General features: G+C 39.8%; 1 protein-coding gene across 1 annotated transcript in view; it reads right to left on the minus strand.

Moving 5' to 3' along the window:
- TMTC2 (transmembrane O-mannosyltransferase targeting cadherins 2) overlaps positions 1-15,037 on the minus strand; it is a 389,698-nt gene that overhangs the window by 225,963 nt on the left and 148,698 nt on the right. The window contains exon 2 of the mRNA XM_043447075.1: positions 4,858-5,428. Within this exon, the coding sequence (XP_043303010.1) occupies positions 4,858-5,428 (571 nt within the window). The remainder of the gene's footprint in view (positions 1-4,857; positions 5,429-15,037) is intronic.

The following is a 15,037-nucleotide window of genomic DNA, read 5'->3' on the forward strand; positions in this document are numbered from 1 at the left end:
GTAAGTAAGAAAAATGTTGCCTTTACTGATTTTATTACCCATGTACCTCCTGGGATCATGGGAGACTTGTAAAATATTTTGTGGGCAGATAAAAGTCTAGCATTTATTTGCAAGGCTAGTTTAAGTGTCTTTCAAGGGTTCCCCATCCCCTTTACTTTTTGACAACATAAAGCTAAGCAAATGAAAACCATCTAAGAAAGGCTAAAATAGTCATTTGTTGAGAGGTCAAGAAAACTTATTTTTCAACATTTTTCTGACATGCATCTCTTCCAGTTCCACCTTCCAGACCTCACTAATCAGGAATGAAATCCTCACAGTAGAAAGGAGAACGTATAACATTTCACTTTACCACTGCAGGCACATCCGTTTCAAAAGTCAGTCTTTAAGTGTGAATTCAGTAATTCACTGGGGAAGCCCACATATTTAATCTCCTACAAATCCTCCAATTTTTTCCCTAAGTATTGAAAACTGTATTATTTCATGTTATAATCAACCATATTATTTCAAAAGTCATATTATTCTCTTGATAAGCATTTACTAAGTTAAATGTGCTAATATTTTTGGCATATTCAGAACAGTGCCCAGGAGATATAAACACTGTACATGGTTGTGTGTGTTTGTGTGACCGTGTGTGTGTTTAGTTGTGTCCAAGTCTTTGCGACCTCATGGACTGCAGCCCACCAGGCTCCTCTGTCCATGGGGTTTCCCAGGCAAGAATACTGGAGTGGGTTGCCACTTCCTTTGCAGAAGATCTTCCCCACCCGGGATCAAAACCTACATCTCCTGCACTGCAGGCGGATTCTTTACCACTAAGCCACCTGGGAATCCCATACATGGTTACTAAATACTAAATAAAATATCTACAATATTCTGGGTACTTACTATTTTTCAAACCCTTCACCAAGAAAAATAAGACTTCCTTATTTCCTTTGCAGAACTATAGAAATGTTACATGTCATATGGACACGGGCATCATTTGCTTGAACCTGAAGAGTCAAAACACGGCAGCCAAGAATTCTGGCCAAATTCAGTCATCCCGGGAAGACTGTCTGGCCCAAACAGGGCATATTTGTTCTTAAGCAACCAATACTAAATAACAGGAGATGTCACAGAAAATCCAGATGGAAGTCTTAGAAAAATCTTAACCTCTCCCACACAGAACCCTATACTTTCTTACTGCAATGACAGGATGGACAGAAGCCCCAGGGAGGGGCATAACTCCTGTCCCTACAGCTCCTTCTGCCTGATCCTAGTAAACACTGACTTTGGGACCTGAACCTGACAAGAAGCATGGAATCAAAACATCTGACACTACTAAAGAAACGTGAAGCGAGAAACTGAGTGTGATTGCTATGAGAAAAACATTACTGACAAAACTATAAAAATGGAGAGATTGCCCCTCTAGTTTTAATCGTTTCCAGCTTGAGGAGGACCACCATTTTTAGATTTTTGAGCATTTGGCTAGTTCTTTGGTTTGCATAATAGAGCTAAACATTTGTGCACTGGGTTTTTCTGTTTACATACAAATTCTGTTTTAATAAGGCAGGGAAGTTTATTTCATCTGGCAAACTATGATAACTCTGATGTAGAGTTAATTGGTAAGACATTCAAGATGTATTCGTTTAAGGTTGAAAAGTCTTTTAATCTACTTTCTTCAGAGTCTCTTCTAACTCACCCCAGGCATAGAAATCTATATATTTTAAAGAAAAAATATGAAATTTTTACATATAACTTCCATATGTAATCTATGCCAATGTTTACAAGCCCTATAGTCATGAAATTCTAAATGGAAGTTTTTACTTAAATATTCATGCTTCAGCTTCAGTTGATTCCTAATTCATATGCTTTCAAACCACTGGAAAAGTTTGGCCTTCTCTTTCTTGAAATAAAGAATTATAATTCCCATTGATATTTCTTCTTTCCCTTCAACTAATATGCATTAAGTGCCTTCCAAATACTGGTTATCCAGTTCACAACAATGGAGAAAGCCATGGCACCCCACTCCAGTACTCTTGCCTGGAAAATCCTACGGACAGAGGAGCCTGGTGGGCTGCAGTCCATGGGGTCACTAAGAGTCAGACCCAACTGAGCGACTTCACTTTCACTTTTCACTTTCATGCGTTGGAGAAGGAAATGGCAACCCACTCCAGTGTTCTTGCCTGGAGAATCCCAGGGCCAGGGAGTCTGGTGGGCTGCCGTGTATGGGGTAGCAGAGTCGGACATGACTGAAGCGACTTAGCAGCAGCAGCAGCAGCAGCAGTTCACAACAAACACCATACAATTCCATATAACCTTCCCAACTTCTCCAGGGGAGAACATGATCTCTATTCTGACATGAAGAAACAGGTCATTGAGCTAGTTCAAGGCGACTCACTCAGTGCAAGTTAAGATTCAATGCTTATTATTTCCTTCTCTACTGCAGAGTCATCTAATTTCTTTATTCATCTTCATACCCTTACAGTGTAAGATCACTAGACAGTCACAAATATGTCTTCTAGTTCTAGGGATTCCATTTTCTGGGTGACCTGCACATCTCTGGTTCTCTACACCTCAGCTGGAGACAAGGGGCCAGGCATAGATCATCTCCAGGTTTCTCACAAATCTATAAAATCTATTATCCAAATGCCCTCATTAAGCTCAAAAGGCCAAACCTAAGAAAAAAGAAAAAGCTAAGCTGAGATAGCAACTATCAGATGAAGGGTATTGCTGCCATGACTAGCTTCCTTGCCCACAAGCAGTGGTTACCAGAGAGCCTGGGTAAGTTTCCACTTGAGAACTCCTCAAGACACTGAACATCAAAGCATTAAGTCCTTTCCCATAGGATGGGGAACTTTGTGCCCAACTCTTTGCAACCCCAGGGACTGCAGCCCACCATGCTCCTCTGTCCATGGGATTTTCCAGGTAAGTATACTGGAGTCGTTTGCCATTTCCTTCTCCAGGGGATCTTCCCAACCCAGGGATGGAACCCAGGTCTCCTGCACTGCAGGCAGATTCTGTTAATCTGTCCTATGGCAATTTAATTGTTAACTCAACCAAAAAACTTAGATGGAAAGAAAAGTTTTCTTTCCTTGCACTAGTGGCAGTTCTCATTTTCTTAAGCAGCAGTTGCATGAGTAAGGCTGCCAAATAAAATACAGGATGCCCAGTTGTATTGTACTTTGAGATAAACAAAGAATAATTTTCTTTTATAAATATGTCCCAAATATTACATGAGACAAGCTCATAGTAAGGAGCTCTATCAGCAACTTTATCCTTGAAAATAAGCTTAGAGAACTAAAAATTTCTCAGAAAAGGACTTCAAAAATCCTAAAAGCAAGTCCTGAACTGACATATCAAAATAATTTCCTAATTTATGAAATGGTAAGATGAAAATTCTGCAGAAGAAAACGCAGTGCTTCACAGGCTATCAAGGTCTTAAAACACCCAATCTGCATCCCCAAATAGCTCTCACCCTTACAAAAGACAAAGACCATGACTTATTCTATTTGTATTTCCAGTACAACAAGAAAATTTGCTATTGTTGATGATGTGGTTTTAAAAAGAAAAAGATTTAAAAAATAAATAAATAAATAAAAGAAAAAGATTGTTCTCCCTCAATTTCTTTGAATGAATATTTAAAACTGATTTGAAATTAAGAGCTTGGCTTTCAAACCTATGTTGTTTTCGAAGTACCAAATTCGATCGAGGGTTTTCAAGATCCAGCAGTTAATGGAAATCACAAAAGAACTTCATTAGGCACTTGATACTTGAGTTCTAAGTAAACAGGTTGTTTCCCCACAGAGCAGAAGCACAGCAGTAATTACTATTCCTAAGTTAAAAAAAAAAAAGTCATTTCAAAATAAATGTTTCTATTTCCTTCCATTTTGTTCTTCAATTTCTTCCCAATTCGATTACTACAACACTTGACAGTTTTCTCAGGGTCAGTATCCTAAACCATTACAGTCCTTGCTGAAGAGAATCCAAAAGGATAAAGGAGCTGGTCTGAATCATGTCTGAGGTTGCAAGCACTGGCTAAGTTCAGTGTTTTACTCAAAAGCAAGGCAAGTCTGAGTTTATTGTGAGGGAGGGAAGATGTGGAGATGGGAAGCAGGCAGTTTCTCAAGATGCACTAGTCCACTCAAGGCGTCCCCTTAACACACCAGCACCAAACTGCTCAGTTATCTTCTAGTACTTGGGATTCCAAAAGTGCTTCCGTGACCTTCAAACAACACTGCATTTGAAACCACTGAGGGAATTCGGAAGAACACATATTAAGCCCTGAGGCAAAGGTCTTAATTGGCCTCAGGGCAGAACTTATAATAACCAATTTCTGTTTTGACTCTTCTATTCTTATACACTACAACAAGGAAAAGGTAAATATGACTCATTATTTAAAAATGTGACTTCCCAGAGCACAGCAGAGAGGTTTGTTTTCCAAAGTCAGTTTAGGAAAAGTAATATTAACAAACGGCAGAGGATTTCCTCTTTCCAGAGTCGAGCATCCAGCTCACTGATCAGCTGTGTTATTTTTTCAAACACCTATTACAGGCAATTTATTGGATTACAGGACTTGGACTGAAATAAAGGAGTCAAGGATAAATAAATAAAGATGCATATTCTTTACAAGGCAGAACTGTCCTTCTACCCTCTCAGAAATCATGAAACTAAGTTAAGAAACCAGAGAAATAAAATAATCAGAGACTGACACCCAGGTTAGTAGGGATAGGCCAGAGAGGACACTTCCACCTCACGAAGATCAAAAAGTAACTTACTTTAAATTCTCTTTGAAACGGAATAATCTGCTTTTTCAAATGGGGAAAAGGGATCAAGCTCAGAGGGAACTCAGTAACCCGATGCTCATGCCCAACAGTCACTTACTTTGTAGATGGTGGGTAAGATCTGTTTCATTTTCAGTCTGTGAAAGACAAAGACGTCATAAACGGCGGAAACTGCCAGGACCGTGACGCCTTGCTCCTTCCATAACATGCTGCATCCGGCGCACATGCCCGTCCCCAGGAACCAGCCCCAGGTCCTGGCCGAGGAGCCTCTTGTAGAACAGTGTTTCATGTAGCAGAGCAAGGACAGGAGGAAGAAAAAACTGGCCCCCACATCAGCCCGGCCCACGATTCCGGCCACTGCCTCCGTGTGGATGGGGTGAGAGGCGAACATCAAGCCAGCCATGAAGGTCCAGTACCCGTCCCCAAGGAGGATCTTAGAGAAGTTTGTGAAGAGACCAGTGACCGCCGCGTGCAAGAGCACATTGACCAGATGGTAGCTCCAGGGATTCAGCCCTCCGATGGCGTGGTTCAGGCGGAAAGAAAGAGTGCAGAGGGGCCGGTAGGACTTGTGGCTGCCGCTGTGGGTGAGCAGGGTCCCCCAAAAGTCATTGTAGAAAATGTGGGTCCAGGGGGTTTCTGGGAGAAGGTCCTGGTTCGTCTTGATAGCACGGCTAAAAAACAATGTCAGAAAAGAAATCAAATGTAAAAGACAGAAAGAGAAAAAACACATTACTAAAATATACTACTGAAACATCGCCTTCCTGCATAGCTTTCTCATCACGGGGTTTTAGATGGGCTTCCGGGTGTACATGATTAATGCAAAAAAGCCTTAGAGTGGCTTCACAGGGAGGTTGAATTCAGATCCTCCCAGTCACACTTACTAGGTACCACAATTAGGGTTGTATTTCTTCTCCTCAAAAGCTTTTCTTCTTTGTTTGAACGCAAATACCTTTGGAGAATGAATGCAGAGTTTCAAAGAAGTTGTCAAACAATTGCCTTCCTGTGGCATGATGGCTAGAAATGCAGATCTCAGGCACCAGGCTGATATAAGGCCTGAGAATAGGCATTTTTTAAGAAGCAAAGTCTCAGGTAATACTGATGTAGGGGATAGACTTAGAGGAAGGACTAGCTCTGTTAGTAGAAATAAATTTTAGATAAAATCTCTGCCCAGGGAAATGATTCCCATACATGAGGATCACCTGGGGATCTTGTTAACAGGCAAGCAAAGGTTCTAATTCAGTAGGTCGAGGAGGAGCCCAAGATTCCACATTTCTAACTCTTGTAACTGTTCATTTATCTTCTATGCAGAAAAGCAAAGGACACTGCTTTGCAGATTCATGCATGTTCCGGAGACCTAGTGCAAGGAACATCTTGGCCCTGTTAACTGCTGCTATTACTATTCTACAAAGACTGTATTCTAATCTACAGAAAGTCCCTTATTATATTCAGCTTGACCCACAACTTCTGAAATCAGGTGCACCTGGGGGGTAGAATGAGCCAGTGACCATTAATGTATGTCGATGCCTGTTTTATCTACTCTGCCAAACACTACTACATACATAATCTACTGCCAAACTGCTGCCTGCAAACAACTACTGCCTGTCTGCCTGCAATGCAGGAGACCCGGGTTAGATCCCTGGGTCAGGAAGATCCCCTGGAAAAGGAAATGGCAACCCACTCCAGTACTCTTGCCTGGAAAATTCCATGGACGGAGGAGCCTGGTAGGCTACAGTCCATGGGGACACAATTGAGCGACTTCACTTTCTTTCTTCTTTATTTAGAGTATTAGCAAGTGGCAGCTGAATCTACTCATCAGTGAAATCCTTTGTTAACAGAAGACCTACTATGTCATGGTGGTTTGATTTTCCATTTTGATTTGATTTTTACAAGGCTCTGTGTATTGACTGTGTACAAATGAATTTCCATATAAATTGGCTTTTAAAATATTAGAAACAGATGTTATTCTGTATCCATTAAATTAAAACACCTTGTTATGACATTCATCAAGAGTCTACCCCAGAAGTAATTGCTTAAGACTTGATGGGTTATAATTAATATTTTAAAGAAATATGAAAAACTGCCAAACAGTGTTGTCAGAGAAAGCTGATTTCAAGCCATTGGGAATAAAAAGCCAACTGGCCTCCACTAAACATTAACCTAAATACTGATGTGAATTTCTCTATTATCAATGCAGAAACACTCATATATTCAAAGTCGGGGCAGCAGAAGGCTCAACAGCAGAACACTGTGGGATAAGACTTGGCTAATTTAGCAAGGAAAGCTGAGAAGCACGTTTTGTTTAGGACAGTATTTCACCCTTTCAGTGGCAGACCCATATAGGATGGAGCCACGTTCCCTAAACCAGTTTTCTACATGCTCTTAGTTCAGCTCCACAACCAGCTTTCCTTTTCAATCGGTTCAAAGTCGCCAGAATTTCTTATGTCCATAGCAATAAATCTAGTAATCCACAGCAGCCAACAAGATATAAGTCTAACTCCAATGAAACAAGAATTTCAAAACAAAGGACAAAACAACAAATCTCATAATTTCACTGTGAGAAAAAAACAGAGGCACAGCCCTAAATTTTCTGCACTGTAGGAAAAAATTAAACGGCAAACAGCATCAATAAAACAAAAATGTAACAGCAAAGGAACATTTCACCCATGTTCAAAATATATTCCACTAGTGGAGACATCAGTCTGATAAAATTATCTGATGGGTGTTATTAGGTAGGTTTTTATTTACTCAATGAATATTATGGCACAAGAACATGAAATAAGACTAAATTATACTGGGCTTTAGAATATAAGTCATCACACACATGCAAGTCAGTGATAAGGGATGAAATATACATCCCTTTCATCATATTAAGAAATGGACCAAAAGGGATTTAATAGAATCTAAACAATATACCAGCAAAATGAGAAGCAAAGGTAGTCATTCAACACTAAACATAATAGGTTCTCATCTATTTGAATTTTCTACCTGAGTCCAAAACTGAAAGAGGGAAACCTCTTCTACTATTTCTCAGCAAATAGAAAGGCATAAGTCAAAACAAAATTTCATGCTGTTATAATCTGAAGTTACTTCTGTGAGTGGGTATTGACAATTCAGAAAGACACTAAGCAATTAGGAAATTTTCACTCTGGGAAAGATGAAGAATGTTGAAGTAGCAGATGTGGAAAAGATACAAATGTAGGCAGAATTCTCCAGAGAACACAGGACTAGGAGACTGTTCTTGGAAGCAAAAAGATCTATTCTCTCAAGTCTTCAAGGGGGTTTTAACCTGTTTTCAGTTTTGTTCATTTGTGGCTCTTTGTTTTTTGCTGCCTTATGATTTTTCCTTTAAAAAATGTTGACAAAGGTCAACACTGTTATAAAACTGATGAATGATGTGACACCACCATCCCAACCATCCTTGTGTGTGTTTCTCTGCTATTTTTTTTTCTGTCCATTGACCTTTTCAGTCACAAGCACCCACATGAATGATGACCATTAGTCCTTCAGAGCAGGAATGATGCTTAGATTTTCCAAACATCAAATGGCACACTCTCCCCCAAGTACTTTCAATTGTTCTACTAAAAACTAAGTAAAAGCCAAACTTTACACTTAAAAAAAGCAAAAAAAAAGAAAAAAAGTTGTTGTTTTTTTTTTTTTAGGTGATGGATTGAAATTTGTTCTGCAGGATAAAAGAGAAAGAGCATAAATCCTTTGTTAATCTGCCCTGCTTCTGTGCTACCCAAGCACACCTATCTATCTCCAGGAAAGGCAGTGAGATGCAATAGTTATGAAAAGTGATTCTAGAACCAATTGGACCAATTATTCCACCTCTCTGTACCTCAGTTTTCTTATCTGCAAAATAAGGATAACAACTGTACTTGCTTTATAGGACCATTTTGAGGAGTTAATGAGTTAGCAAAAAGCACAGTGGTACATGTAATATATGTAACATATTAGCTGCTATCATTATTAGTGGTAGTATCACCGTTAACACAAAACAATCACTGCTCTGGCCATCCATGGAAACACAGTGCTCCTTCTTCATGTTCACAGCTGTCAGCATCTATGCATCATGGTCATGACTGCTTCACTTTAAAATCCTTTAAGATTTAATGACACTCTCAGAACAAAATAATAAACATTTACAACATCTTACCTTTAGTCTTTTCCTATTTTTCTCTTTTTTTTTTCCCACACAATAGTCCTTTAATAGACTTGATAGTAAAAAGTAATGTAATTGCATACAAGCAAACTTCTATCTTCTTCGACTTCCTCTTTCCAACCCTCCTTGGCTACCATCTCCTTCAGACTTGTGTCACAGATGTGGATGTTTCTTCCCAGTTCTGTCTCCTGACCTTTGCTCGCTCTATACTTTTCGCCTTGGTGGTCATCATCTCCAATGCCAGCAACCAGGGGGCACTTTCTCATTGACACCTTCAGCCTGGGTGGTGCTCACGAGTCTACACGTCTACTGGCCCAGGTGATAGTTGTATCTGAATGATGAAATCGTGGTTCCTCTGCTAATACCAAATGGCCAGTTAGCCTCTCTAGAGCACAGCTTCTTTACCAAGTTGGTGGATAAACTTCTCACAAATTGTGCTGAAGTTCAAATGGAGCAATGTTAAAATGTTTGAAATCTACTTTGCCTGGTGTCATGGACTGGTTTTTCCAAACACCTTCTTCTAGTTAAAAGTGTCCTGTTTTTTTTTCCTTTTGAGAACAGGCCAAATCCACTCTCCATTCATGTGAATAGAGTGAAGCTGTTGTCCTCACCTCCTGATGAAAGTTATCTTGTGATTTGGCCAGTCAGTGTACTATATCCCCCATCCCTATTCCCGGCCATAAGACATGACTTAGCAGCCAGCCAGGTCAATCAGAGTCAAAGCAGCTCTAATAATCTCCTGGGAAAGGACATCTTAGGGGAATGAGATCAGCCCTAAGGGTGCTAAGGGCCCTGAAGATAGAGTCTAAGAATGAGGCCAACACACACAAAAGGAAAACCAGATCAAGGTGACAAAGAGGCAGTTAATTCCTAGTGCAGCTGGAACCTGTCTTCTCTCTTTGCTCCCACATCTACTTTCAATTTGGTTAAGGATAATTTGACACTGGTCAAGACCTCAGTGAAAAATTCAACATGCAAATTTCCCCTGGATCTCCTCTAACTTTCCTTTTCTCTTCTCCTCATTCAGGTTTCCTTCATTTCTGACTTCTATTGCTTAGGAGATTTTTACTAAGAGTCACTGTTAATTATTTTGTTTCCTTCATTAGGTTCTAAGTTCTCTTATGGAAAGAGTATATTTTCTCCAATGCCCAATATATATTAGGCACATAACAAATATTTGTTAAACTGAACTAAATAGTCATCCCTGCCTGCTTTCATTTCCCTTTTGATCTATTATGCAAGCTGTGGATAGAGAAACTTCCTGAAATTTAACTCCTGAAGTATAACCCTAACACTATCACTTTGCTTCACAAGACTCCCTCATCACGCCCTATTTCTTACCATAATAAACAACCCCTCTAAGCCCAGAGTTCACAGCCAATCCCATTATGACTTCTAGGCCAATTGCCCATTACTTTTCCACATGCATCCTAATGTCAACTGAATTCCCCAGCTCTCAGGCCTTTGCTCAGATCATTTTTTCCCTTTTTCTGCCTGACCTGTTGTTCTTCACCCAGTTTGTATGTATGTGAGTGCTCAATTGTGTCGGACTCTTTTCCACCCCATGAACTGTGGCTCACTTGGCTTTTCCCGGCAAGGATACTGGTATGGTTTGCCATTTCATCCCCCAGGGAATCTTCCAGACCCAGGGATTGGCTCCAACATTGGTAGGCAGATTCTCTTCCTCTAGCCACCTGGGCAGTCCATTCAACCAGTTTATGTCTGTCCAAATGTGCTTTAATCACCAACACTCGTTTGTGATGCCACAGTCTCTGCCAATGTATTTACTAGTTACTGCAAATCTGCTAGATTTTGACATTGCACACTGCCACATTCCTATTAATAACACTGACTTCTTACTACCGTCATCAGGGATCTTAAATGGGATGATATATGAAAGGCATTTCAGAAGAGTAAAACGAAATATATGCGTTGAAATCAGGACACAGGTGATTTTAACAGTTCCCCTCCTCTACCCTGTTGAAAATAACAGCTCAACAAAAAGGACTGATTCTGTCTTAAAGAAAATTACTCACCCACTCATTTATTCATTCATTTCATGATGAGCTAAACACTATTTAAGGGGCACTGCAGATAGGATGGTGAGCAAAACAGATGCACTGACTTTAAGAAACAGTCTAGGAGAAGAGGCAAAGATGTGTACAAGCAATTTCACTGAAGCATGATAAATACTACTCTAGCACAAAATCATGATTGCTGTGGGAGAACAGAACAGACTCCTGAAAGTCTTAGCGGATCAAGAGCTTGCTGGGGGGAAAGCATGTCTACATACATGGAAGGAGTTAAAGGGAGTTGAATTGGGAGATTACCAGACTAATGGGCAATATTTTCGACCATGAGGCAGGTGAGAAGGTGGTGAGCTTGGGATCTGAAAAAAAAGCAATAGGTTGGTTGGGCTGGAGTAAATTTGAAAGATAGAGCGGCAGGGATCACTGGCATTTACTCTGTGTTACTACTTTCCTTCATGAGATGGAGAGCAATGTTGCTAGACATCAAGCTCCCCGATGGTTGTCAGGTCCAATTCAGCTATTGTCTCATTAGAACTTGCATTATTTCCCCAATGCACTGTTAACACCTAAGAAACAGAACAGCTTCTTATTTATCTTTCAGAGCCCTGCACATAGGAGGCATTCAATATGTATTGTTGAACTGAATTTTAACTAGAAATGATTGGTATTGATAAACTGCATTCATCTTTTAGAAAAAATCCACATTGATTTAAGTATAGAGAGAATTATCACTTTCATCTAAAAGCAGTTCATTCACTCTCTAACAATTAACTGAGAAAAACCATCAAGGTAATTGGCTTACCCAAAAGTCTTTGGCACACATTTGCCACTTAACCTATAATCCTTTCATTAGAGTCCTTTAGGGATAAGCCATTATATTTAGAAAGCTCTAGTTAATAGCAAATACTTAGCTACCAGGGTAGGGAAATGAAAGATACACTGTAACATCTAAGGATTGGTCTTAGTCTGGGGAGAAGCAATGCATTTCAGATTCCTGGAGGAAGAGGTAGAGCAAGTAAATTTTGGTGCAGGGCACTGTTCTGGTTCTGGGGCATATTAGTTTTCTCTCAGGCCCTGCAGAAATGGAAGGCACTATGCTTAAGGCATGAATTTATCATTAACACACATAACACATTCCTAAACTTACTTGTTTCCATCTTCATCTCGTCCTACTAGATTGTAAACCCTTCAATGGCAGAGATGATGACCTCCTAAGAAACTAGCAATTTTTTTTAATGTAAATTGCGCTGTCTTGATGTTGGATGAAACCAGGCCACAGGAGTAACAAAGTGCCTGTTGTCAAACATATAAGGGACGTGGCCCGCAAGTAACTGCTAGCTTTGCGAGAAGGTAAGTCTGAGAATGCTCAGCCTTGTAACTAAAGAATATTCTTAGTGGTCCCCTCTTCCATCCCTTTAGGAGTTTTTCCTATAAGCAATAAAGGAGTTTTATGAACTATATCTAAACAGCAACCCTCTCCAGTCCCCCACCCCCAAAACAAAGAAAGTAAGGATCTGATTAAACATGGCCCCAGCAGCAGCTAAACTGAACCCCAGAGCTGAACCCCAGAGCTGTAGCACTCTCTAGAGCTTCCCAAGTCTAGAGTTTTCCCAGACACTCTTGTCTTGGTGGAAGTAAATGAATAGGATAAACCTTGACTAAATAAGTGTCTTTAGTTCCACAGATAAATCAATGCTGCCATTTTCAGAGTTTCTACAGGAAATGGTCAAGAAAAAACTCAATAATCCATGTAAAAGAAAGCTACTGATTTAAAATGAAAACTTCTGGGACCTCTCTGGCAGCCCAGAGGCTAGGACTCCGTACTTCCACTGCAGGGGGACATGGGGAACTAATGACCTGCATGTGATGGCATGCCATGTGGTGCAGCCAATAAAAACATTAGTAAAATAACTTTTTTTTTAATTATAAAATTAAAACTTCTGTTACCTAAAAATGTTTATTCAAGTATTAATATGAAAAGCATTTTGCAAGATTAAAGCAAACTCTAATAGCATGGGGTTATCATGAAAACCATACTCCAAGCATTTAATTTCACTGATTAAAATAGTCCTCTACCTTAATATTAGCTTCTTAACAACTTAAAATTCTTTCATTGCCTTGCAAATTGCATGATAAAAAATATTTTCCACATATTTACTTGTTCACTATATCTATATGATGCCACCATAACATAAAATATTATACTTACAACTTACCTTCTTCACATTTGCACTAAGTTGAATCAGTCTCAACTTAAAAGCATAATGAAAATATCTTTATTCCTGATTTTCCAGACTTTAAATTAGCAACCTCTAGATGAGGTTCTGGAGAAGGCAATGGCACCCCACTCTAGTACTCTTGCCTGGAAAATCCCATGGACGGAGGAGCCTGGTAGGCTGCAGTCCATGAGGTCGCTAAGAGTTGGACATGACTGAGCAACTTCACTTTCACTTTTCACTTTCATGCATTGGAGAAGGAAATGGCAGCCCACTCCAGTGTTCTTGCCTGGAGAATCCCAGGGACAGGGGAGCCTGGTGGGCTGCCGTCTATGGGGTCGCACAGAGTCAGACATGACTGAAGTGACTTAGCAGCAGCAGCAGCAGCAGATGAGGTTCTGGGCTTCCCTGATATGTAAGAGACATGGGATTGATCCCCTGGAGAAGGAAATGGCAAACCACTCCAGTACTCTTGCCTGGAAAATTCCATGGACAGAGAGGTGGGCTGTAGTCTATGGGGTTGCAAAGTCAGACATGACTGAGCAAACACACAACAATAACAAGAAGAGGTTCTATGAAGCTTTTTCACTTTCAAAAGTTAACTCCAAGTTTATGAACCACTTTAGTACACTACTTTGTATATTTTATGAATTTCAGTTTCACAGGTTTTCATAAATTCATAGTTCTATTAAAAGGTAATTAAATTTTGGTTTTCTTACATTTCATACTATATTTCCCTTACAATTGGGTCTGTGCGTTAAAGTGTAACTGGTTCCTTATAATTTTTCTACTTTAAAATATTACAGGACTTCCCTGGTGGTCCCATGATTAAGATTCTGCACTTCCACTGCAGTGGGCTCAGGTTTGAGGCCCGGTCAGAGAACTAAGATCCTATGTGTCATGCAGCCAAGAAAACAACCAACCAAAAAGTTACAAATGTTTGTCTTTTCTAAGAGGAGAAATGAATATGAGATTATATATTTTAATATAATTCAAAGCTTTCAAAAAAGACAAGATTCTGGTGTCTGATAGACACCAGAAGCCAAGAAAGAGAGCATAAGCATAACCATGCGATTCCAAGAACACCTATTTGTAGTCTTCTTCTATGTGCTTTTAAGAATAAAAGATGATGATGTACCTTTGTGCTTAAGAATTTGATTATCCAGATGCATTCTAAACGGGGAGGCATGCAAGTTTAGAATACACCTTTTCCAGTTAAAATACTTGCCTATGTATAGAAACATGCTGTACACATTTCAGAACAGATATGCTAAAGTACATGGAAGTTTTTTTCAACTAGTCAAGTACTACCTTAAAGAAAAATCATATCCTTGAGAAGGGATCATAAAACCGTCACTTAAACTAAATAGGAAAACTGCCTTCCGGCTAAGACCACTGCTTGGGAATCCACTGAGAGCGCTTGCTGCCAGACCCTGGAAGGCAGGGGAAATCTTGTTCCAACCAAGACACTAACAGGCTTTAAGAAAACAGGCACTGGGAGATGGGAAGATATTCACACTACATCATCCAGATGTTTGGTTTATCTGTAAGCCTAACTCCTGTCTTCTGTGAATTAAGTCTTAACTAAATCACCATTCTTTATCCATGCACCTCCTTCAGCCAAAGAGATGAGCCAAGAAGCTTCTTTTAGCCAAATGTTTGCAATGATCTTTTGTCTCTTAAAATTTTCCACATGCTGCCAATGTATCCCTCACAGGTACTTTTGTTATAATACTACCATGCATTTATATCATGATTTTACATTTTACAAAATGTGCTCATGTTCACCACTATCTTGAATCCTTGTCACCACCCCCATGAGTAAGCAGATGTGCACATGCCAAGTTAGCAGTCTTGCCAGAGACAAGTGCA

This window comes from Cervus canadensis, chromosome 25 (genome assembly GCF_019320065.1).
Source record: "Cervus canadensis isolate Bull #8, Minnesota chromosome 25, ASM1932006v1, whole genome shotgun sequence".
Classification (NCBI taxonomy): Eukaryota; Metazoa; Chordata; class Mammalia; order Artiodactyla; family Cervidae; genus Cervus; species Cervus canadensis.